General features: G+C 39.9%; 1 protein-coding gene across 1 annotated transcript in view; it reads left to right on the top strand.

Annotated features, from left to right (window-relative positions):
• LOC123765416 (uncharacterized) overlaps positions 1–25,493 on the top strand; it is a 39,984-nt gene extending 14,491 nt beyond the window's left edge. Inside the window, 2 exon segments of the mRNA XM_045753947.2 lie at positions 19,806–22,471; positions 22,473–25,493. Coding sequence (XP_045609903.2) covers positions 19,806–22,471; positions 22,473–25,211 — 5,405 coding nt within the window. The 3' untranslated portion in view covers positions 25,212–25,493.
• Positions 25,494–26,577: the final 1,084 nt, after the last annotated feature.

The following is a 26,577-nucleotide window of genomic DNA, read 5'->3' as shown; positions in this document are numbered from 1 at the left end:
AAACTACTGACGATTTTGGTCTCCATCACCTTCTCACATAAATTGTTCCAACCATCTACCACTCTGTTTGCGAAAGTGAATTTTCTTATATTTCTTCTGCATCTTTGTTTAATTAGTTTAAATCAATGTCCTCTTGTTCTTTAAGTTCCAGGTCTCGGGGAAATCTTCCCTGTTGATTTTATCAATTCCTGTTTCTGTTTTGTATGTATTGATCATATCACCTCTTTTTCCTTTGTCTTCTAGTTTTGGCATATTTAATGCCTCTAACTTCTCCTCATAGTTCTTGCCCTTCAGTTCTGGGAGCCACTTAGTTGCATGTCTTTGCACCTTTTCCAGTTTGTTGATGTGCTTCTTAACATATGGGCAGTCGTAAGACTATCTTGAGGTTATCTTCAGATGATTTCGGGGCTTTTTTTTTTTAGTGTCCCCGCGGCCCGGTCCTCGACCAGGCCTCCACCCCCAGGAAGCAGCCCGTGACAGCTGACTAACACCCAGGTACCTATTTTACTGCTAGGTAACAGGGGCATAGGGTGAAAGAAACTCTGCCCAATGTTTCTCGCCGGCGCCTGGGATCGAACCCAGGACCACAGAATCACAAGTCCCGCGTGCTGTCCGCTTGGCCGACTGCCCCTGGCACCACACAACCGCTGCACATTCGAGCTTTGGCCTAACAAAAGTCGTGAACACTTTCTTTAGTATTTCGCCATCTATGTATTTAAAAGCAATTCTGAAGTTAGAAAGCGTGACATAGGCTCCTCACACAATGTTCTTTATGTGGTCCTCAGGTGGTAGTTTTCTATCTAGAACCACCCCTAGATCTCTTTCTTTATTAGAATTCTTTAAGGATTTCTCGCATAATTTATAGGTTGTGTGGAGTCTATGTTCACCTATTCCACATTCCATAACATGGCATTTGTTCACATTAAATTCCATTTGCCAAGTGGTGTTCCATATACTTATTTTGTCTAGGTCTTCTTGAAAGGCATGACAATCATCTAAGTTTCTTATCCTTCCTATTATTGTAGCATCATCAACAAACATGTTCATATAATTCTGTATTCCAACTGGTAGATCGTTTATGTAGACAATGAACATCACTGGTGCAAGAACTGAACCCTGTTGTACTCCACTTGTGACATTTCTCCAGCCCGATACATTGCCTCGGATTACTGCCCTCATTTTTCTATCAGTCAGTTTCATCCATGTTAGAAGCTTACCTGTCACCCCCTCCAATAGTTTCCAGTTTCCAGAACAACCTCTTATGTGGAACTCTGTCGAAAGCCTTTTATAGGTCCAGATAGATGCAGTCAACCCAACCATCTCTTTCCTGTAATATCTCTGTGGCTCTATCATAGAAACTGAGTAAATTCGATACACAGGATCTTCCAGATCGAAAACCATACTGCCTGTCTGACATTATATCATTTCTCTCTAGGTTTTCTACTCATTTAGTTTTTATTATTTTTTTCCAAGATTTTGACTTATTACACTTGTCAATGATACAGGTCCATAATTGAGGGAGTCTTCCCTGCTGCCACTTTTGTAGAGTGGAACTATGTTTGCCTTTTTTCACACATCTGCTATGACTCTTGTACACAGGGATATCTGAAAAATCACCCAAAGTGGTATGCTGAGCTCAACTGCATATTCTCTCAGAACCCATGGTGAAACTCCATCTGGGCCAACTGCTTTGTCCTTACTTAGCTCCAAGAGCATTTGTTTCACTTCATCTCTAGACACACCTATGTGCTCTATGTTGTGCTCTGGAATTCTTATTGCATCTGGTTCTCTGAAGATCTCATTTTGTTCTAACACACTTTGGCACTTTTCGTTTAATGTTTCACACATTTCCTTTTCATTTTCCCTGTATCTTTCCCCCATTTTCAACCTCTGAATATTATCCTTTACCTGCAGCTTGCTTTTAATGAATGTATAGAAAAGGCCTGGACCTGATTTACATATGTCTGCTGTACCGTTCTCAAAGTTCCTCTCTGCCTCTCTCCTTATTGACATGCAGTTGTTTCTCGCATCTTTGTATCGCTGATATGTTTGGGGATTTGGCCTCTTCCTATAATGATTCCATGCTTGTGTCTTTTTCATCTCTGGCCCTCTTGCAATTTCTGTTGAACCAATCCTGTTTCCTAGGTCTGCATCTCTGTTTTGGTATGAATGTTTGTATGCCTTCATCGTATATTTTGCAAAATATGGCATACATCTCATTTACTTCCTTGCCTAGCAACAAGTCTGTCCAATTATACCCATGAAAAAAATTTCTGAGTTCCCCATAGCGTCCTCTCTTGAAATCAAGTTTAACAACTGTTTCAATGTCCCCATTCTCTACTAGATTATATCGCAAAGCGTATTTAATGTCCAAGAGGACGTGATCACTTTTACCCAAGAGAGGGAGGTACTGGATGTCAAATACCTCTTCTTCTTTCCTGGTGAACATTAGATCCAGTATTGCCGGAACATCCCCTTCCCTCATTCTTGTGGCCTGCTTGACGTGTTGATACATGAATGTCTCCAAGATGAGGTTTACAAATCTGCCTGTCCAAATGTCCTCTGTTCTTGCCTCGTAGGCCTCCCAGTCAATTGCCTTAAAGTTGAAGTCCCCCAGTACTAACAATCGGGATTTATCCTTGTCAGCTCCTACCATAATCTCCCTCATGACCATTATGAGGCCTTCTCGTTTGTCGTCGAGTTCTTCCTTTGTCCATGTGTTGTTTGCTGGTGGGCTGTAGGCATTTAAAATTATCAGCTTATCATCTTGATTCCAGATCTGCAATGCCATTATGTCAATATCTCGTGGGTTTTCAAATATTAACTCTATAAATAATATATATATATATATATATATATATATATATATATACACAGTATACAGTATATATATTCAACTAGGTGAATACACACACATGTACAAATACATATATATATATATATATATATATATATATATATATATATATATATATATATATATATATATATATATATATATATATATATATATATATATATATATATATATATATATATATACACATATATACACATACATCTATATATACATATACATCTACATACATATCAATCACTGTTCGAAGACCTCATCCGGCTCTTCGGAGGTAGTGTGCATGTCCAAGATACAGCAAGCATATTCTCTCTGGATAGTCACACTAAGGCACTGGAACGGGAAACATGCTGCTCTTGAGTCTCTAGTTTACCTAATGAGTTCCTCACCCACCTTCTTTAGGAACTTAAGTGCACATTTTCCCAGGCACCCAAGGTCTCAGCATATTGACACAAGCCTGTAATAACGTTCTAGGTCCCTGTACTTAATAGTTTTCTGGTTCTCCCTGAAGGTAGTAACCCCGCCTCCCTTAGCTGTACTGTGAGATAGATCAGCCAATGTAGATGCACACGGTCCAGAAAACAGGATTGGTTGAACAGAAATTGTGCTAGGGCCAGAGAGGAGAAGACAAGAAAATTGGTTTATTATAGGAAGAGGTCTAACCCACAAACATACCAGTACTACAAGCAAGCAAGAAACAATTTCACAACAGTGAGGAAAAAGGCAGAAAGGAACTTTGAGAAAGGTATAGCAGACAAATGTAAAACTGATCCAGGCCTTTTCTATAAATGCATTTAAAGTAAGCTGCATGTAAAGGATAAAATCCAGAGATTGAGAACAGGGAACAGGACTACTGAGAATGAAAAAAAAATGTGTGTAATGCTAAATGAACAGTTCCAATGTATATTTGTACGAAATGAGGATTTCATAGAACCGGACACGATGCCAATTCCAGAGCAAGTCATAAAATACATACTGAAGAGGTATTTCAAGACAAAGTGGAAAAATTGCTCAAGAGACTTGGAAGAAATAAAGTAGTTGGACCTAATGGAGTTTCACCTTGGATGCTGCAAAAATGTGCAATTGAGCTGAGCATTCCACTCCATTTAATATTCCAGACATCCTTGTGCACAAGAATCTTAGCAGATATTTGGAAAAAGGCAAACATAGTACCAATCTATAAAAATGATAGTCGAGAGGAACCTCTAAATTATAGACCTGTATCATTAACAAGCGTGGTAGTCAAAACACTAGAAACAATAGGTAAAAGTTAAATGGGTTGAACACCTAGAGAGTAATGACATAATAACAGACAAATAGTATAGTTTTCAAACAGGAAGATCCTGTGTAACAAATCTACTTAGTTTTTATGATAGAGCCTGACAGCTGATTGGCTGATATGGGGCCTGACAGCTGAGTGGACAGTGCTTCAGATTCATAGGCCTGAGGTTCTGGGTTTGATCCCTGGTGGATGCGGAAACAAATGGGCAGTTTCTTTCACCCTGATGCCCCTGTTACTTAGCAGTAAATAGGTACCTGGGAGTTAGACAGCTGCTATGGGCTGCTTCCTGGGGGTGTAACAAACAAGAGGCCTGGTCGAGGACTGGGCTGCGGGGACGCTAAGCCCCGAAATCATCTCAAGATAACCTTAAGATAGATAACGAGCCATAGAGATAATACAGGAAAGAGGTGGTTGGATTTACTGTGTCTATCTAGACCAAAAAAAGGCTTTTGACAGAGTCCACAGAAAGGCTGACAGAAAGTTGACAAAAGCTTTTGACAGGCACTATATTTAAAATTCAGGAGCAAGGAGCAAGTCTAGGCCTCACCCTGAACTCTTCTAAGTGTGAAATAACCTCTACCAACCAGCACATTATAGAGTGAACAAAGGGTGTTTTGCCTGATATCCATATAACTAACCCTGAGGACAGCAGATTCGTAGGAGTTCCTCTGGGAGGGAAGGCCATCGACAAGATCACTGGTAAGAAGATCCCTGACCTTAAGAGGATGGATGAGAGGATTGAAGACAGTGGTGCTCATGATGCACTTTACCTCATCACCAGATGCTTGTCCTTCCCTTGGCTGACCTACTTTCTTAGATTTTCACAATCGTTCAGTAATATTAAGTTAAAAGAGTACAACAACTTGCTGAAATCAGTTTATCTTGAGATTATCTTGAGATGATTTCGGGGCTTTTAGTGTCCCCGCGGTCCGGTCCTCGACCAGGCCTCCACCCCCAGGAAGCAGCCCGTGACAGCTGACTAACATCCAGGTACCTATTTTACTACTAGATAACAGGGGAATAGGGTGAAAGAAACTCTGCCCATTGTTTCTCGCCGGCACCTGGGATCGAACCTGGGACCACAGGATCACAAGTGCAGTGTGCTGTCCGCTCGGCCGACCGGCTCCCTAGAGCCGTGTGTGGTTACAAAATCCCGCAACTTTTCTCTCGGTGAAGGGCTAGGAGTTTTTCGGTAATCAGTTCTTCGCTGTGTTCTTCCACCAACTCTTCACACATGGCCCAGAAAAACTATTTCCTCTACAAAGGGCACTGCAGGTTCACGCTCAAACCCCTCAACGTCTTGTTCTGGAACACATTCAGGCCACACTTTTCTCCTGTCAGAGATCATGGTTCGTGGGACCCATGACATGATATATAATAAAAACTTTTGTTTTCAGAAATAAAAAAGTAGAAAAACAATGAAATTCTTCACAAAGAATTCAAGTGCAGTTGTCACTAAGTGGGATACACTGGTAAACTGAGCATGCCTTTGCCTGCGCCAAGCAGAACCATGTGCTCGACGACCCATACATGTATCGACAAATTCGTATTCCAAGGCAAACTTCGTATACAGAAAAAATTCATAATCCGGGCATTCGTAAACCGAGATTCCACTGTATATTTATATAGGTTTATATAATTCATATTTAAATAATATATAGTTATTTATTTATTTATTTTGGTTTAGTTTGGTAATCCTAGCACATAGAAGGAAGTGGCATTATAGATTAGTTTTGTTCCATTATGTAAAGTAATAGAGATATGAGAGAATGACTTATCTGTATTGATCACTTTTTATCTTGTGTAGAATTTTATAAATGCAGTTTTGTTGTGATCATATATTCACTAGCATACTCATCATTTGATAACGTGTTCAAAGTTGTATGGAACTGAGGGATTGACTGAAACAAATGAAATTAGACAAATAACCACTTTACAAAGAATATAACAAAAATAACCCAAAACAAAGCCAAGCTAAACTAATGCAATACTGTACTGTATCTTTATAAGAATACAGTATAGAGCAGTTTTTATTTTCATCAGTCAGTGTATTTAAATGGAATAGAAATAAAACTTCTGGGGTATTAAAGTAGTTACTTGTCAACAGTTCATGATATGAATTGTTTCCAACCCTTTCCAGTGAGATACAATCTCAGTCTATAAGAAGAGGAAGATAGAAGAAAAAGAAGATGAGGAGGAAGAATGTGTTGGTGAGATATAGTGGCTGGTGAGGATCATTAAAATAACAAACCTGAGTCTTCTACCCTGGAAAAACTGCTTATGTCCCAGTATAGTCAGCAACATCTGGTAATCCATACAATGCCAAGTCCTTAGTCACAAGCTGTGACGTATAAACTCGTTCAGGGAAAATAAATGTACGTCTTCCTTGACTTTGTGCTCTGGGTAACTCCAATAATAGGAGACAGCCAAGATCTGAAGACTTCTAGGCAGTCTCATTTATAGAGAGTTCTAGCTTGTTATATTCTCCTTACATCATGTAACCCATCTCACATGTAATCTCAAATTTTTTCTTTAAAAAATGATCATCTACCAGTCATTCTCAGCCCTGTACTTCACTCTTATATATACCAGTATAAATACATATTTTTTTCTTGCAAGTCAGTACTTGCTCTACCTCTGGAGGTAGATCATCCTCTGCCTCCACACTGCTGAAGTATATTTGTTGACATGGTCTCTTGCATGTTCTTATGTTCTATGTCTTAAACATTACTGTTATTTATTTCTCTTTATTTACTTAAGCTATATGCATTTATTTAATTCAAAATTTGAACAGTACTGTAATATTGAATTATGTTTAATTCCACAATCCTGTTTCCTTATCTTCTTTTTTATCAGACTTTTTAGCAGTGTCGTTTTGGAAAGTTCTTTGGAAGCTTTAATTAAATATTATCACTAATCACCAGTATAGATTATGAGAGGTCCATGAGAGTTGTATCTTTTGAGTATATTATGAGTTGGTCCATGAGATCTTTGATCTCTAGTATTGTACAGGTTCTGTAATGTGCATAATATGTGTTACCTTTTGTCTGATCACCACCACGGGTTCTGTATGATGTTTAGTGCCTGTGATCTTGTTCGATCACCAGTACAGATTCTTTATTTATGGAGTTTATTGCCTGTGACCTTTTTGGATCACTAGTACCAACCGTGCTGTGATGGGTATGTGGGTCTGTGGGCTGCTTCAAGCAACAGCCTGTGGACCAAGCTCTCACAAGTCAAGCCAGGCTTGGGGAGTAGAAGAACTCCCAGAATCCCATCCAAGTACATTCAGTACAGGTTCTGTAAGGTGTTTATTGCCTGTGACAGTTGGATCACCAGTAGAGGTTCTGTAAGGTGTTTATTGCCTGTCACCTTGTTGGATCACCAGTACTGGATCTGTAAGGTGTTTATTGCCTGTGACAGTTGAATCACCAGTACAGATTCTTTATGTATGATATTTATTGCCTGTCACCTTGTTCAATCACCAGTACTGGTTCTGTAAAGTTACTGCATGTGACCTTGTTGGATCACCCGTACAGGTTCTGCAAGGTGTTTATTGCTTGTGACCTTGCTGGATCACCAGTACTGGTTTCTGTATGGCATTTATTGTCTTGTGACCTTATCAGATGTCCAGTACAGATTCTTTATATATGATTATTGCATGTGACCTTGTCAGATCACTAGTATAGGTGCTGTAAGGTCTGAGGTAGGTAACCTCATCTTGGATCACTAGTATGGATTATATTTCATCTATTGTACTTGTATTTTTTTTCACACTAAATTAATTTTTTATCTCCTTCATAATGTGATTAATTTTGCCACACCTCTGAGTATATTTTTGTTTTTGTTTCTTTATACAAGGTGTCCCATAAGTAAATATGTGTTGTTGGAAACGAGTTCCTGTGCAAATCCCAACCGCACACAGTAGTATTTTGCAAAGGTTTTTGTGAGAAAAATTTAATGCAATTCAGTACCAAGATTTTGAAATACAAATTAAAATATTGTATGTATAGTCACATTTAAAAGTTTATTAACACTAAACAATACACAATTATAGTGTATGGATGTAATACTTTCTATTACATTATTAAGGTTTATTAACACAGTTCTGAGCACCACATTTAATTCTAGTAGGAAGGAAAGAAATAGTTCTTATTGGTACTGTTAAAGAGATTTAAATACTGTATACTGTATTCACAAGTGTTAATAACTCACAACAAAGGGTTAAACTGAGAGCTGACCTTTGTGTTAAATTGAAAAATAATCTTAATTCTTGTACCATTTAGAACTGAAGAACATTTTATTCCTGTTTAGAACTTGGAATCTGCTTCACAAAAATTATGAAAATTATTTTCTTTCCATGTGGTTATTCCAATAACTGCATACTGTATTTTCAAGCAATGTCTGTTTATGGGCCTCCATGTTATACTGTACTAGTTACAATCTTTTATCTTTCATCCTTTTCCCACTTTGGTAGATCCATCTCCATCATGGTCAATGGCTCAATTCTGCTACTTTCCCATTTGAGTTCTGTCTAGCAAAGTTCTAATGTCCCTCACTCTGTTACAGTATTTGTTAACCTTTAAAGTGGGAGTATTGCAATGTGTTGACCAGACCACACACTAGAAAATGAAGGGACGACAACTTTTCGGTCCGTCCTGGACCATTCTCAAGTCGATTGTGACAATTGACTTGACAATGGTCCAGGATGAAGCGAAAAGTCGTCGTCCCTTCATTTTCTAGTGTGCGGTCTGGTCAACATATTTCAGCCACGTTATTGTGACTCATCTGCATGTGGAATGTGGTCATCGTCAAATGAGAATCTACATCTTGTACATGTTTCAGTAATAATGTTACCCATATGGTTCCAGTAGCTTATTGGTGTCTCCCAACAATCATGGTAGGCCACAAAATAATTTAAAATCAGTTAGGTTTCAGCTCCTGGTCCCTATAACCACATGGCAATGACAATGATCGTACTTACCTGGCCAACATAAAGATCTTTACTGTATATATGCATTTTGATATTGTTTTACTTGTGTATAGAGATTACTAACTTTTGAATATATTTCATATGAAAATAATATACAAAAAATTTGTTTGATCTTGGCTCCTATCACACTGTAATGCTGATGAATGACAGGAGAACTGTTGCCCACTTCTCAGGCAGAAATAAGGGTAGCTACTCTATATGATTTAATTGTACAGTATTTTCCATCCTTTTGAATACAGATATACTATTTTGTTAAAAAGCAAAAAAGGAAATACAGATTTTTACCTTCTGTCAGGGGGGGTTACAATTTTCATAATAGCCACACTTTGAGGGTTAATGATATTTTTCACTCTTAAGCTGTCGACTGCTTTGCACTCTTCTTTATACTTCATTCAGTCATGGTCCTTCAGCTATTCGCTGATCTCATTTCCAGCTCTTTCATGTCAGATTTGAGCTTCATCTATCTCTTGGTCACTTATTTTAGATAAATTCTAATTAAAGTCATTTTGCCTATAATCCATAAGTAATTGTCGATGTCATTTGATATTAATTAGTGACGACCATGAACATTTATGTGAAGTTTTAAATATTTGTGTTCCCCTTTGGATGCTTAGGTGCTTGTGTCTGTGAGAGTAACCCAGCAATCATAGTAAGCTGCCAATCAGTGCTGTAATACACATACATTCATTTTGAGGGACTCTTGTCCCTTAGGCTCTGAACTTTTGATGTCAGTGATATTGACCGATGGCCAAAACACAAAGGTAGACAATTGATCTATTTTTTCCCTTTGGCATACAGATCTGTAACTTCATAAGGCTTTGCTTTTTGTTTGGCAGTAAATATTAAAAAAAAAAGTTGACACAGAATTTGATTTTTATTTATTTATCTTGCAAATAAGTAATTTCAAAAGAATGTGTGTTTGCATATGATGAGTGCCAAACTGGACAGCATCAGTAATTTGTGGGTTAAAGAAACTTCCAGTTGATTAATTTCTTTTGCTTTGATTTCTACTTTGCTCTTCAACATCAATCCTAAGGTTTTTTAGTTTGTCAAGGATGACACACATTTACACTTGCTAATATTTTTTTCTATATCTTTAGAATTCTCTTAAAATTCATAATATATTTCATGTTTCATTTATTTTTTTGGATTTTTATTTGCTATTTTAACACTGCTCCCACTTAGAGAAAGCTACCAGTCTTCTATAATTTGTTATATACTCCAAGGGAAGGTATTGATGTTCGTAGTTGCATCTCTGCTGCTAATTTTATAAGTTTTGCTGTGTGCCTACTCCATATATGGTCACAATACTGTAATTAAAATTCAGTCTTCCTACATAGTGTTTCTCTGTTGCAAATCCTAGAAAAGACCACAATGTTAAATATTATTCTATTCCCTAGACATTTTGTGAAACAAGCCAGTATTTCTTTTTATACTTGTCATCTGCAGTTCTTAACCACTTAACTGCGCCAACCGAGAAAACTCTTTTTGATTTTTCGGTACCAATTGTAAATGTATACGAGGTTGGTTGTGTACGAAAGGGACTCTTAGGACCTCCAGTGAGAGGCACCCATCTTGGAAAAAATTCCCAGAATGCCCTAGGGCTGCTGGCTGGGTTAGTACTGAGTGAGCAACCATGGGTGGTGCACGAGTCTCTGCCTCCCAAATACCTGTCCGACGCTGTGTTCAAAGATAACGCTCTGTTGGTGAAATTCAAACCTTATTGTTTGAAGAACATAAGGGTCATAATATTGGTGAAGCTCGGCGCAATAAGGACCTAACACAAAGGTCAGATGCAAGTGATACAGCACCTATGAGGACGATACAGCGAGCGTATCCAGTTGTAGCTCTGAGCGTCACCCTTGCAATCCTATGCTATCTCCAATTTATTTAGATGATACATTGATGAATCGTTTTCTGCATTCAGTGATGATGCATCTGATACAAGTATCATAGATGAACAATGTTAGCAGCTTCCATGGTGGTGTTTTCCATAGATATTCTCAAGAATGCCTGAATCTCTTCCTAACTGACAGACACTCTTTGAGGCTAGCTGAATCTCTTTCTGACTGACGGACACTCTTGAGGTGAGCTGAATCTCTTCCTGTGTGGGACCATACAAAGCGATCTTTTCAAGACTACCGTACAAATTGATCTTTTCCTATAATCTTTTCAATACTACCTTATGCTTTACAAGCTTGGCTACATACAACCTACAAGTACTAAAGACAAGTGTGTACGTGAGTATGTTATTTGCAAGCACACAGAATGAAGAAACATGAAGCAAAAATTTATCTGTACCTGGTGCACTGAGAGCGAAGTCGCGCTGTGTACCATGGGCTACTTCGTTGATTATTACTCACTTCCGAAGTACTGAGTGTGTAATACAGTGTGTTACTGTGTAAATAGTGTGTGAAACTGTAAATATTGTAATTTTAGGGAATTTTTAACAGGTAATATTGCAACAATAAACATTTATTGTGGACACATTACTGACATGTGTATCACAGTTCCAGGGAACATTATGAACATTCTACTGTATACATATTGTAAAGGACACAAATATGCATCATATATGATAAAAAAATACAAATAAAACCACATTGGAAATACATAAAACAAATAATTGAAAATATATTTGTGGCAACACCCGGTGCTTGAGTGGCCCGAGCAACCGTGTCTGGGTGATTCACACACGGGCGACCAGGCCCTGATGACGTCACAACGCACCTTGTCCACGTCCTCACAGTCAAAGTAAGTGGAATTTGGTATTTATTTTTACATAGACATGTTGAGGGAAGGAAATTTATCATTTTACGAAGAAAAAAGAATTTTTTGGGAACACTTTATTTCATGTGCACCAGGGGAATTTCACAATGAACTCTGCACAGCACCGTGGTTAAACAGTCATTTGTAGAGACACAAGTTGATTTTCTTTATTCTGGTCTGGCAGAATAGGCGTAGGTATAACGTCTTGTTATACCTACGTTTCTAGGTGCCTAACCCTGGTCGATGGCAGATAAGGATTACCCCCCAACCACAGGGGGGGTTTCCAGGGCCTCTCTGAGGGGCCCAGGTTCTGGCTCATGATCCCTGGTAGGCTGAACTCCATTGACAAATGCCCTGGTCTAATTTATCCCAAATTAGCCCGATAGCTCCAGGGAGCCTCCGGGGCTCATCCAGAAAATAACATTTCATTGCATTCAACGCTGGTTTTTTGAACTGTGGTATTAATTCTTATATCTCCATTGGAATTATTATTTACTACTTACATGATTAAATATATATGTACCTTGAATTGTGATGAAGTGATATTTTGGCCAATAAGAGGCTTTGTGTAATGGACAGAGAGAAATTGTGTGCAAATTTTGCAGATGAGGCTATCAGGAGACAAGCCAGATGAGGCTTTGGAAAATTTATATTAAGGTAGACCTAATTCAGTTATATATATATAGTAATATTTATTTTTGTGATTTTGATGACTGGTGTATGATTAATCATTTCAGTAAATATTACGAAGGTTGATTAAGTTATCATTAATCCTTCTTTGGTGTCCTTAGGAAGAGGTTGGTTTGACTAAAGATTCTGATACTCTAGCTAGCCCAAGCAAGTTCCCAATATTAATCTGGCAATATGGGAGATTTTGTTTGTGGAAGCAAGAAGAGACTAGGTGGGAGACAACAGCAAGGCAAAGCCAACAGTGTGTGTTCCTGCCCCAGGCCATTGGCTGAAGATCCTCCCACAACCTGACTGAAGCGACTGCCCTAGAATTGTCATGCAGGTGCAGAAAAAACAGTTGTATCCCACACAAGAATTTGGTGTGCTTTTTTTTTTTTTATGTGACCTCTACACCCCTACTGGGTTGTTACCTTCCGACATCTCTGAGCCAGGTTTCAAAGATGGTCCTTGTCACAATTGGAGGTTTCTAACCAGGGACAGGGCATTGGTACCTTAAAATACTAAAAAAAAAAAAAAAAAGTGTAGTTACTTGGAGAGTTTCGAAGTGACTGTTGCTAGCTGCTTTGGATACCTCAAACCTGTCAAATTACATTAGGCCCTTGTGGTCATTAATAACCTACTGGAGACCAGAGTCCCCTCATAGAGGCTCAAAGCAGAGGATACTAGATTACTGAGAAAATAGCCACCAAAAAGGTTGATCAAGACAAAACAGACGAGTAAGGTAAAAGACAACAGAAAATGAGACACCTAACGGGTATTTTCACCACCAGTTCCACCTCCCCATCACAAGTTGACAGATTGTTCAGGCCCAGGACCCTCGTGACTTTTGATGGGGTGCTTGGTTTTCCTCTTCAGGGGTTGTGAAGAGATCTTCCTTGGGAGTTTACCGGCTGTTGCATTTGCTTGGTTTGCCTTGCTTTGTAGATGGTTAGTTGTGATTGGGACTTTGTTTTTGTTTTCCATGTGCCATCTTTCTATCAACCCACCTGCATGTCTGCTTGTTTTTTGAATCTCCTTTGAAACATGGAAGGGAACTGCTCCATTTTCATTGCTTTCTGGAACGGTTGTTCGGTGTGAGAGAGTGAGTTTTTGTTGTTGAGATATATACAAGAGTTGTTACATTCTTATACAGCCACTAGTACACGTAGCGTTTCGGGCAGGTCCCTGGAATACGATCCTCGCCGCGAAGAATCGTTTTTTCATCCAAGTACACATTTTACTGTTGCGTTAAACAGAGGCTACAGTTAAGGATTTGCGCCCAGTAAATCCTCCCCGGCCTGGATACGAACCCATGACACAGCGCTCGCGGAACGCCAGGCGAGTGTCTTACCACTACACCACGGAGACTGAAATTTTTTCCCAAATTTTATTTTTGAGAGACTTTCTGCATTGTTTTCTTCATTTGCCTTCATTTGCTGGCCAGAGGTCTGATTCTTCCTGGCTGACATGGATCAGGTTCTAAGTAACATGGTGGGGAATCTGGAATCCATCACAGGCTCATTCTTGGCTGGGATTTGTGACAATTGGCTGGGTTCAGTCCTTCTCTCGAGCAACTATGTTCTGTTTGGATTCCCAGTTCAGTCTGGTGCTGAGTCTGACTATATTATTTTTATCTGGGGCTTTTGCATTCATGCACTTGTTCTTTCTTGCTCTCCTCATCTTTGCCTTACCTTGTCTGGCACGACGGTGGTGTGTTGTGGACAGTGGGATCTTTTTCTGTCCTCGGTTTGCCTTGCATTGGTGTCTGCCTGTATTATATGCATGCGATACCCTTCATTGGTTGTGGTAGTGCCAGAGTTTTGGGCCTGTTTGGTTTGCCCCTGGGCCATGTTTTAGTTCTGGCTCTCTGTATTGTCATTTGTTTGATGCAGACAGTCTCTCGGCTTCATTCTATTTTCTGGGGTGGGTGGTAATTATTACTCCTTTGCATGTTGCATTGGCCTGGTCCCAATGGTTCCTGTCCTCCATGGCCTTGATTCCCCAGCCCATGGCCTTCAGGGTGCTGTCCTAGAGTACAGGTTTCCTGGGTCTTTCCTCTGGTTTGACTGCTGCTTTTGTGCTGAAGCCATTTGCTGGCTTGTTTTTCTGATGGCTTTGACATGTTCCATTTCTTCTGACTTTGGTCAGTTGCTGCATTTGGATCCACTGGTGGCAGTTTTCATCATGGTTGGTGGCATGTGAGATTGTTGTCATTTGTTTCTCCTGTTCTTTGTTTTTCCAGTTCTTCGTTTCTCTTTGGTCCGTGGTTTATTGGTGCCTGGTTTTTGTTCCTTTGGTCTTGTGTTTGTTGTCTTGTCCACAGAGTCCTGCCCTTGGGCCAGTGTTCTTCAGGTGCTCTCACCTTTGCTGAATTTTTTATTCCCCGATACTTCTCTCTCCTTTCTTGAGGGTTCCTGGCTTCTACTCTCCACTGCTCCTAGTGTGTCCCCCTTCTGTTTTCCCTTCTTCCCTGTTCGCGGATTTGGGTCTCCCAGGTCATCCGCAGGGTTATCAAGTCCAGCCAGCCTGCGGTCTATCCCCGTGCCCATGACGTCCGTAAGTTCGCGGCTCTTGCTGCCGTCTTTGGGAATATGTCTTGGTCTAATATTCGGGCGCGGGGTTTTTGGCGGTCGAACAGGGTCCTGGCTACTCGTTACCTAGTGAATGTCCCTGGGCCCCGTCGAGCCTGTGTTGCTTTGGGTCGGCGGTTGCAGCCAGTTGTCTCGACTTCGAGTTGAGGAGTGAGCGACGACTGCCTCCCGGGTAAGTCCCTATTTTTCCGTCTGTGGGTAGTTGGTGCCTGCCTGGCACCAACCTGGAATCAGCTTGGAATCTGCCTGGAATCAGCCTGGTTGATCAGTCCAGCAACCAGGAGGCCTGGTCGACGACCGGGCCGCGGGGACGCTAAGCCCCGGAAGTACCTCAAGGTAACCTCAAGGTAAGGTAGTTAGCTCCAGGGAGCCAATGGGGCTCCCCCCAGAAAACCAGCGTTGAATGTAATGAAATGCCATTTTCTGGGCGAGTCCCGGAGGCTTCCCGGCATCCCTCCCTCCCTCCGGTCAGCGTTTTTTTCGTGTTTTGGACATCCAGCCACAGAACTGAGGTGTGGGTAGCCAGCGTGAAGGGTCTGGGGCTCCCCCTTTCCCCTCCCGGGAAGGGAGGAGCTGCGCAGACAGCGGGGCAGCGACGTGTGACGTCACACTAGTTTGCTTGTTTTCTGTTGGGGAGTTCTAGCCACTAGTTCAACTTTTGGCAGAAATTTTAAACAAAATAGGGGTTTGTTTTGAGGCGCTTACCTTTCTGGGTGCCTGTTCTGGTCGATGGCAGACATAGAATGCTTCCAACCACACGGGGGTTTCTATAGGCCATTGCTCCCCCTTGCCTCTCTGAGGGGGGCCCCGTTCTGGCTGTAGACCCCGGTAGGCCTAAGAACTCCATACACATGACTGATGCCAAAGTCTGACATTAGCATATCAGCCTGGGAAAGCTCCGGGGAGCCTCCGGGACCCACCCAGAAAATGGCGTTTCATTACATTCAACGCTGGTTTTTTCTTCTATCTTCTAGTTTTTGTATATTTAATGCCTCTAACCTCTCCTCGTAGCTCTTGTCCTTCAGTTCTGGGAGCCACTTAGTGGCATGTCTTTGCACCATTTCTAGATTGTTGATGTGCTTCTTAAGATATAGGCACCATACAACCGCTGCATATTCCAGCTTTGGTCTAACAAGTCGTGAACAGTTTCTTTAGTATTTTGTTAGCCATGTATTTAAAAGCAATTCTGATGTTAGAAAGTGTAGCATAGGCTCCATGCACAGTGTTTTTAATGTGGTTCTCAGGTGACAGTTTTCTATCTAGAACCACCCCTAGATCCCTTTTTGTCAGAATTCTTTAAAGATTTCTCACATAATTGTGGGGTCTATGTTCTCCTATTCCACATTCCATAACATGGCATTTATTCACATTAAATGCCATTTGCCAAGTGGTGCTCCACATACTTATTTTGACCAGGTCTTCTTGAAGGGCATGACAATCATCTAGGTTTCTTATCTTCCCTATTATCTTAGCATCATCAGTAAACATGTTCATATAATTTGTATTCCATCTGGTAGATTGTTTATGTAGACAATGAACATTACCAGTGCAAGAACTGAACCCTGTGGTACTCCATCTATGACATCTATGACATTTCTCCAGTCCGATACATTGCCTCTAATTACGGCCCTCATTTTTCTACCAGTTAGGAAATTTTTCATCCATGTTAGAAGCTTACCTGTCACCCCTCCAATATGTTCTAATTTCAAGAACAACCTCTTATGGGGAACTCTGTCAAAAGCCTTTTTTACGTCCAGATAGATGCAGTCAACCCAACCATCTCTTTCCCGTAAAATCTCAGTGGCTCGATCATAGAAACTGAGTAAATTCATTACACAGGATCTTCCAGATCGAAATCCATACTGTCCGTCTGATATTATATCATTTCTCTCCAGGTGTTCTACCCATTTAGTTTTGATTAGTTTTTCCAATACTTTCACTATTATATTAGTCGATGATACAGGTCTATAATTGAGGGGGAGGGAGGGAGGGAGGGATGGAGGTAGGGGTGATGGGTGTTGCGGTGAAGCAGAGAGAGGGAGAGAGTGTGAGTGAGTGTGTAGGGGGGCGGGTGGGGGTGGAGTGTCGGTGGTAGAGAAGGGACCAGCTCACTCTGATAAGCCTAACACACTTGACCCAGTTAACCAGATTTGTTTCTTAAGTTCTGGATGTACATCATATATATTTTTGGTTACAGATTTTGTTTAGTAATATTATTAGGATAATAAAAAGCTATAAAAATGCTTTTTCATGAATGCTTTATTGTATTAGATGGAGATTCTCCAGGCTGTCTGGCTGGCTGGCAATCTACTGAGCCATTTCCCAGAATGTTTTTTTTTTTTGGGGGGGGGGGGGGGAGCAGGAAGTGAGGGTGTGGGGAAGAGCAGGAGTGAGGGAGTGGGAGAGAGGTTCAGTGAGGGTGAGGGAGGGGGACAATAGAGGTAGGTGGCCTGCTTGCTGTGTGAGGACCCCTTGATGCCAAAACAAACCCAATACCGACCTTCGGTGATATCGACTGCCAGACCGGTATATGAGACTAGATACCGGTCTTCCAAACCGGTCGTTATTACCGGCAGATCGGTATAAAAGAGGACGTTAAATTGTTTGAATACTGTATGTATGTGTTGCACGGTCTAAGGGTTAAGGGTTTGGGAATAAAACCGTCAGCCTCTACATATTCCCTAAACTCAATAACAATATTCACAGTAGCATCCTGGTTTGAACTGGCAGTTTCCCTATGCCTCACTACACTGTGAATGCCACTTCTCTTAAATTTCTCAAACCACTTTTGAACACTATTAGCACTAGTTTCAGGGGTTCTTTGTAAGCGCTACTGCTCCATGCAATTGTTATACTTTCTCTCAAATGATGACCTTAGGTACATTATCACCAGCCAACTGTCGTTCATATATCCAAATCAATAACAATTTCTCAACCTCTTCAGTTTAATGTGATCACTGTTTTGTAACTGCTTTCACTTTTGCAACATTAGCTGCTTTGATGGACTATTTTATTTTCAAGTATTATAGATAGTGTCAATTTAGCATACCAAACATGGTAACAAGAGCAGACACACTGGCACCACTTTCACATTTAGCTATGAGGACTTTCTTCATCCGGTTTTAACCAATTTTCTTTTTGTTTGGCTTTTATCACAACTTTCTTCGGGGACTGTGACTTATTTACACTAAGAATATAAAATATATCCAAGATAAAAGTGTAGCGAATTGTGCACTTCTATGGCAAAACTGATGCGTCAGGGACGCACGTTTATGTGCTAATGGCAAGCAAACAGACAAATATCAGTAATGAACACAGCATCTGAATGCCGAGTTGAAGGCCGTTCGAATACCGAGGTTCTACTGTACTTTGATGTTGGGGATTTTTATGTCAAAATATACTGTAATGTTGTGTGAGAGGACAGGTTGTATGATGACTCAACTCTGTTTGTATCTGGTTTCTGGTTCTTTCCTAGCTCACCAAGTTTGATGCCGCCTCCTTACAATGGCTGTGCGAGACATTTGGGCACCCTGACATAGATCTCTATGTCTCGGCTCGAAATCAGTGCCTCCTCCTTTATGTGGCTTCATTCCTAGTTAACTGTGAAGCCCTCGTGGTCAGGCCAGGGGTGCATCGTGTGTTGTGTCCAGTTGCGGTCCTACGCCATTCTTTGCGCGCTACGGCTACTATGCCTGGGGACGAGTTTTGGGTTGATCGTTTCCCTTCTTCCCTGTTCTCAAGTGCGGGTGTCTCAGGCCTGTGTTGCTTTGGGTCGGTGGCTGCAGCCTGTCTTGACTTCGAGTTGAGATGTGAGCACTGACCGCCTCCCAGGTAAGTCTCCTTTCTTTTTCGTCTTTGGTGAAGTAGCTCCGGGGAGCCATAGGTGCTCCCCTAAGAAAACCAGCTGTTGAATGTAATGAAACACCATTTTCTGGGTGAGTCAGGGAGGCTTCCCGGCATCCCTCCCTCCCTCTGGTCGACAGTTTTTGCATTTTTGATATCCAGCCTCAGAACTGGGGTGTGAATCGCTGGCGTGCGGGTCTGGGGCTCCCCCTTCCCCTTCCTGGGGAGGGGGGGAGCTGCGCAGACATGCGGCGCGTCTCGTGTGATGTCATGCTTGTTTGCCCGTTTTCATTTGGAGAGTTCTGTCCACTTGTTTGTCTATTTTCATTGTTTTAACTAGAATAGGGGTTTGTTTTGGGAGCTTACCTTTCTGGGTGCCTGTCCCGGTCATTGGCAGATATAGAATGCTCCAAAATCACATGTGCATTTCTATAGGCCATTGCTCCTCGTGTTTCTCTGAGGAGGGGGGGGCCAGGTTCTGGTTCGTGGTCCCCGATAGGCCTAGAACTCCATCTGCATCGACTGATGCCAAAGTTAGGGATATTCGTATCAGCCTGGATAGCTCCAGGGAGCCTCCAGGACTCATTCAGAAAATGGCGTTTCATTACATTCAATGCTGTTTTTTTTCTGGGCTGGCTTCCTCCAATTCTCTTCCTGCAGGTACATTCCCAGAGTCCTGTCTGTTCTTTCCTACATCAAGTTTCCATGGTCTTGGTTCCCACTCACTTTCTGGTGTGGTGCCAGCTTTGGATCCTCCTCCATGTGTTGTTTAGTTTTAGTAATAATGTGTTTCATAATTTGCAGGTTCACTTGTTAAGGATCCTTGGTCAGTTATGGAGCTGTATCTAGAAGAATTAGACATTGAAGTTGTGGTACAGGGAGTTCGTTCTGCTAGCATCCGAAATGAAGAAACATCAACACCAGAATTTAGTGGAATAGCCGATGGAGGCAGAATTGATACTTCAGGTTGTGTACATAGTGTGGAATTGAAAGAAACAGATGGAATGGCAAAAGGGGAAGAAACAAATGGAATGGCAAAAGGGGAAGAAACAGAGAATAGCCATAATGTGCAGATTAGTGAAATGCTAAATAAAAGTTTATTTCAAGTATGTTGTAATGATGGATGTGGTGTGTTACCGGAAAAAGAAACAAATGTTACCAGAAATTGTGATGAAATGTCTTCCTCGGAAATATGCAAAGAAAACAAATCTGTAACACTCAATGTGTGCGTGACAAATACATCAACACCAGACACTGGAATTGTCGATATATCAAAGAAGTCTGATCATACAGTAAATAATAATAAAGATGAAGTGCAACCAGGTAAAGTATTGATAGGTAAACAGTCTTGCATCACTTCACACATACCTCTTAATTATCGAGATTCTGATGTGAACTGCTTAAAAGAAATTGATCAACAGTCATTTGGATGTATAAAGCATTTTCACAAAGAATCTTTGGCCAAAATAAATCTTGACTGGAAACAATTAAGGAAGGATCCTCAGAACAATAAAATTATTCAGTGTCACCAAGAGTGTCAGTTTGAAGATTTAAAAAATAATAAAGATTCATCAAATATTCAAATTCTTTTTAAGTCACAAAAGGAACAGAATTCCAATGTTCCTGAGAAAGATGCACATTTTTCAGAAGAAATAACTGCACCTAATGCTTCTTTTAAAGAAGAAATAAATATTAACATAAAATCAAAAATTGAAAATAATCAGGATGTTTTGAAGGGAGAGAACTTGCCTGTTCAGGTTGAATATGAACAGGTGTTTGCTCAGGCCCAAGAGTTGAGTGGTGATGAACAAGTTATTGAAAAAAATAAACAACCATTACACAATAATGAACAGGATATTAACAAAATTAAACAACCACTACATAATGCCGTTGAGAACTCGTGCAGTTTGGGTGTAAGTGATAACATTTTAGGAGAAAACAAAGAGCAGTATTTATTTTCCGAACAATTTAAGCACAACACGCAGGAAGAGATGCTACAGCCAGCTGTTGCTGTCATCAAGGAACAGAAAACAATACATAATAAATCAGGTTTTGTTAACTTTGGATATTTACAGAATGAGATCAGAATAAACAAACAGCCCAGTCAGAATAAAAACGTTTTGAACTTGTGTGAATCTTCATTGGATGTTAATAAGTATGAAAATGTAAAAATATCACAAACTCCAGATTCTTTACAGCATTTATTTTCAAAAAATAATGATAAATGTAGTAAGAGTAAAGATATAGATACTAGTCTAAAAAAGTACAGTGTGGTTAAAAATTCTGTACAGAAATTTACTGAATCGGTTGAAAAAGAAGAAAATTGTGAATTACAGTGTACAAAAGAGAGCACGGAAGAAATGGGTTTCAGTAATCAAAATTTTATTTTAGATGCATTGCCTCAGAAATCAAATAATTTCTTCAACAAAAGTTTAAGTACATCTGGTTCCAGCTTGAACTGTTTACTGCTGTCTCCAGATTTTGAAAATGTTCGAAGCTGGATGGGATATCAAGAAAGCTCTTCACCGAAAGAACAAGCTGAAATCACGTCCTCCATAAAGTATGAAAAGGAAAAGCTCATAGAATCATCCAAAGAACAAATTTGTACTGAAGCAACTATAAGCAATTCTTCAAGTAAATACTTTGGGTCATTATTACAAGATGTTGATTTTGATGATAAGTTCTTCCAGTGTCCTGTTCAAGAACACCCGAGTCAAACATTTGATGAACACACAAATAGCACACTCTTCTTTGGAGAGACTGCAAATAGTTCCCCTCCTCAAGCAAATAATATGGAATCAATAAAGTATAGTAATGTTAATCTGAATCAAGATTTAAATGCAAAATGTATGTATTATCTACAACAAAGGGAAAAGGGTCAGGAAAATATTAATTCATTAAAACTGACAACTAAGGAATCTGTATTGACAACCCCTTCCCAGATTTGTGCCATTCCAATTTCAACTAATATAGAAACAGCTTTCCAGCCCATGAAGGTTCCAGTTCTTCCTTCCATAGTAGACATGAGGAAGCATGTAGTAGATCCTAAATCTCCTACAATTGTTAACAATGAAACCACAGTTCTACCTTCCAGTCTGACCTTTGCATTGTCTACAATATCCTCAACACCTTTTACTACTGCACCTGTTTCATTATGCAATTGTATGTATACAAATTCTGTGTTACCCATGATAATGTCCACTACAGTACCATCACATGCAGTTAATTCATCACCTGTTTGTTCTGGTGCTTCACTATCTGAAGTAAGTGCACTGAGCAGAAAATCTCAAAGGAATGAGAGGTACAGCTCATTAAATAGGGAATTTCATGAGGATTCAGTGGGTAAAGAACCCCTTCTGTCTACTATTCATACATGTACTGTAAAAGATGTTAGTAATAAGTTTAGTACAACAAATATTACCAAAGATGTTACTGAAACAAGTTTCTTACCTAATATGACGTCATTAAAAAGTAATATTAGTAAACTCATATGAAAAAGGCTGCAGTTTTGATGATGGAAAGTTGAACACCAACTTCATAGCCACCACAGTAAATTTGCATGATGTAAAGTGTGAAGGTAACATTGGAAACATATCTGAAAATATAGAACCTATATTCGAAGTATCCAGCACATCCCAAGTAACCAAAAATGCTGAGAAAGGCTTACAACCTTCAAAAATTCTTGCTTGTAGTAGTGCTATTGAGAAACTTGACCCGAAGCTAGCTTGTGATGAAGATAATGACGGCTTTCCTATAATTTCAATTGATTCAGAAGATGAAATTCAGATTATAATCCCAGAAAAAAAATGCAAGTTTAAGAAGACAGTAGAAAACAATTTTTTTCACTCAGGCAGTTGTAAATGTGAGGTAGGGTCAAAATGTGTTTGTTATTTTACTCGTCAAAAACAAGGTGAAAAGAGCAAGAGTTATGTAATAAAGTCCTGTCCTAAATTTAAGTGCAAAGGAGAGATGGAGGCATGCACAATTGAAAAAGAGAGAACTCAGGATGATAATTTGAAAGATTTTACAGGTATTAAAAAATTTGCATTTGGATTAGATCATGGAGGAATAAAAAGAATGATTGAAAAGAGTGAGGATAGTAGGCCTACTAAAAAAAATAAATCTGTATCAAGCATCTTGCATGAGAAAGACAAGATCAATAAATTTAATGAAAAAGATTCTAATTCTTCAGAGGTGACTAATGCTGAACAAATGGTGCTCATGTGTGGAATTCTTGATAATTCAATTGTCCATGACAAAGAGTGCTATTCTCCAAGAGTCAAAGAATTTGTTGATTTTGATGAGAGTGCAAGGAAAAGTAGTTCTCTAGGTAACTTTAGGTTCTATTTTGCCTCAAAAAAATCTAAAAATGAGCAGTGTCAAGAAAGGAGTGTAGTAGTTAAACAATTTGAATCAGTTATGAGAAACAATGAAGAGGATAGTCACACACTGAAAGAAGATAGCAAAGCACAAAAGGAAAAAAACCAAATCTCACAAAAAGGAAAAAATTTTGAAAGAAAATTTGGATGTGCAAAATCAAGCCCCCAACATGATACTAGTTCAGCTTCAAAGTGGGATGAGTGTGATCCTGGGCTATTGGAATTAGACTGTGGCTATAGTGATTTTTTGTCTCCAGTGATTCCATCATCAGGAAGTTATATGTCATCCCTTGAGTCATCACAGCATAACCGTAGACTAGGTAATGGGCAAAGTTGTCATAATATTAAACCATTTGAGGACATTGGAAGTGGTGAGAAAGTATGTGATATGCAAAGCATGCTCACAGATACAACACATTATGATTTATTGGGTAGTAGGTGTGAAGAAAAGTTGCAAACTATGTCAGAAACAAATGTTCATGATGGCTTACAAGAGGAAAGTGTATGTGAAGAATCTAAAAAATTATCCAATGTTCAGAATCCCAGATTCTTATCTAATATGATGGTTCAGATTAACAATTCTGAAGGACAGTTACTAAAGTGTGTACCTGTTACTAATTCTACATGCATGATGAATAAAAATCATTTAGATGGTACTGATACAAATCCTCCTTTAAAAGTAAAGCATTCTAAAGACTGTTTTAAACCAGAAATGGCAGCTAGAACTATGATTTTATCTAGTAAGTGTATTCCATCCCAAACACACACTGTTCCTGCACTTCCTTTAAGAAGTAATTTGACTTGTAATTCAACAGAACCTATAAATGCCAATTCAGCATTATCATCTGCAATGTCTCATTTCTCACAAAGTAAGAAAAGAAATTATAATTTAACAAATAAATCTGTGCTCAATATGTACAATACGACAGCATATCAGAAAAACGGAGAGTCTAATTCGTCTGTTGTAGAACTGCTTGAACCTGGCGATGCTTATTTATCAAAAAAATTGTCTCCCCCGATGAAAACTTGCACAAATAATTTAAATAGCTGTAAACACTGCTGTAATCATTTTTCTCAACTTCAAAGCCAAGAATCTGTGATAGATTACCAAGCACCTATTTCAGCTAAAAATCTCACTGTTGTTCCTCCAGCTTTAGTTACTAGCTATGGAAATAATATACCAAGTGGCAGGGTGTTTATGCAAACTAACTCTACTTGCAATTTAAGAGAAAATGTAAAATCCACTAGCACCGACAACCTGGAGAGGATTGTTGCTGTAACAAGTCAAACAATTCATGGCCCAGTAACCCAAGTCTTGAGGGTTGCAGCACCAGCAAAACAAAGCCAATATAAAATAGATAATTGCCAAATAAATTGTACAAGTAAAAGAGAAAATAATCACATTGACTCCTTGGACAAAGAAAGCAAAAAGACTTGTATTGAAAATACAATGCTGAAGAAAGTAAAAATGGGATCAAAAGGTGGATTTTACTTTAGACCCACCTCAACTTTAATGAATGCTATAATACAAATGAGAAAGAAAAAAGAACTTGAAGCTCAAAACAAAGGCAAAAATTTAAAAAATTCCATGTATGTGGAACTACCTGATGGTGAACCAATTTCCCATCCTATTTTCATTCCCAAAAAAATATGTCAACCAGAAATTGTTAAATCCAAGAAAAGAAAATTTAAAAAGGAGAGAAAAACCAATAACTTTGTAAGACAAAAAGTATTGGAAATAGTGGAGCAAAGGGAAAATAAAGATGTTCCAGAAATGGTGGTGGTATGTGTAGGTGGAAAACTTTATATCTACCAAAGAGATGCGGCATAGACTTTACAAATCAGATTTTGGATTTACAAAATTATATAGGTCGACTGTTGAATAGCAAAAATATTGTTATTATATTCTATGTAACTGTAGTGTTGCTGTTGAAGTTTTCTTACCGTGAAATTCATAGTAATTGCAGTCAATAAAATGTATTACGTACCAGGATTTCAGGTTTTGTGTAAGATAGTTTCGAATGTGTATGAATGTTGAAAAATGGAACTTCAGCTGATATATTCCATCTTTTTAAACCCCTTTTAAAAATAAATAAATATATATATATATATATCGCTAAGAACTCTATTTGACCCGGTCAGGATTCGAATCCATCCCGTCCAGGATCACCTCTAAATGTACACAGTACCGTGACTATTCCACCAGTGATCGTCATATGGATTGGGCAGTCCTGGTGCTTATTAATTAACTAAGCTGCGCGACCGATCAACCCACAACGACACTCATGTATCCATTCGGGTACAGTTTTTCATCAAATTTTGGCACATGCACGGACTGTGTTGAGTTTTACAAATGTGAGAAACCTGCATGAACGCACAAGCCATAGATCACTAAGAGCTGCATTTGACCTGGCCACCCCCCTCTGTTCAGCCCGTTGACGCCGTGAGGGGGGCTTAGTGGGCGGCTGCTGGAGTGTGATACTCCTTGGGACAGTCCTCTGACCTTTTCTAGCCTTGTGCTCCTGCTGCTGTCCTCTCCAATTGTGCTGAGCACCTTTTCCTTTTCCTTCTGTTTCAGTTTTTCTCCCCCTCTTCTCCTATCTGCTTGCCGTTTCCTGCCGACCTTTTGCTTGTTTTGGTTATTCCTTTGGACTTCTTCTATTTTGACGCTCGGGTGCTTGAGGAGGCATACTCTTGCACCAGTAGAACTGTAGTACCCAACGTCGAGAGCGAGGGGAACCTTTTATTGTCAATCCCCCTTTCGTCACTGAACCCAATCTCGACGGACTGTCGGTTCTTAAGGTGGCGTTTGTGGGGTGTATACTTACGACGCACCCCTAGGAGGCCCCGGCATGATCGGCGATAGCTTCTTGTTGGGTGTCCTGCCTCTAATTGTGGCTCCATGGTGAGTGTGGGGGCACATTCGTGAATGAATGTTGATTTTTCATAGCAATGATATCTACTGTTTCTGCTGTTTCTCCTTTACCTTCTCAGGCTCGTGGGTTGGGTGACCAAGCCCCCGAGTCGGTCAGTGTTGGAAGACCGGGCTCTGTAGCCTCCGCTGCATTGGGCCCCGACCTTGCTCCTCCTTTGGCCTCTCTGACTCCTCCCCTCGGCTCCCCTCCCTCCTCTGTGGTTGGGTCGATCGAGCCCCAAGCCCCCAGTGGTGACTACCTCGTCCCCTGACGCAGCTCCAT

This window comes from Procambarus clarkii, chromosome 30 (genome assembly GCF_040958095.1).
Source record: "Procambarus clarkii isolate CNS0578487 chromosome 30, FALCON_Pclarkii_2.0, whole genome shotgun sequence".
NCBI lineage: Eukaryota > Metazoa > Arthropoda > Malacostraca > Decapoda > Cambaridae > Procambarus > Procambarus clarkii.
This window is presented reverse-complemented; position numbering and strand designations above follow the sequence as displayed.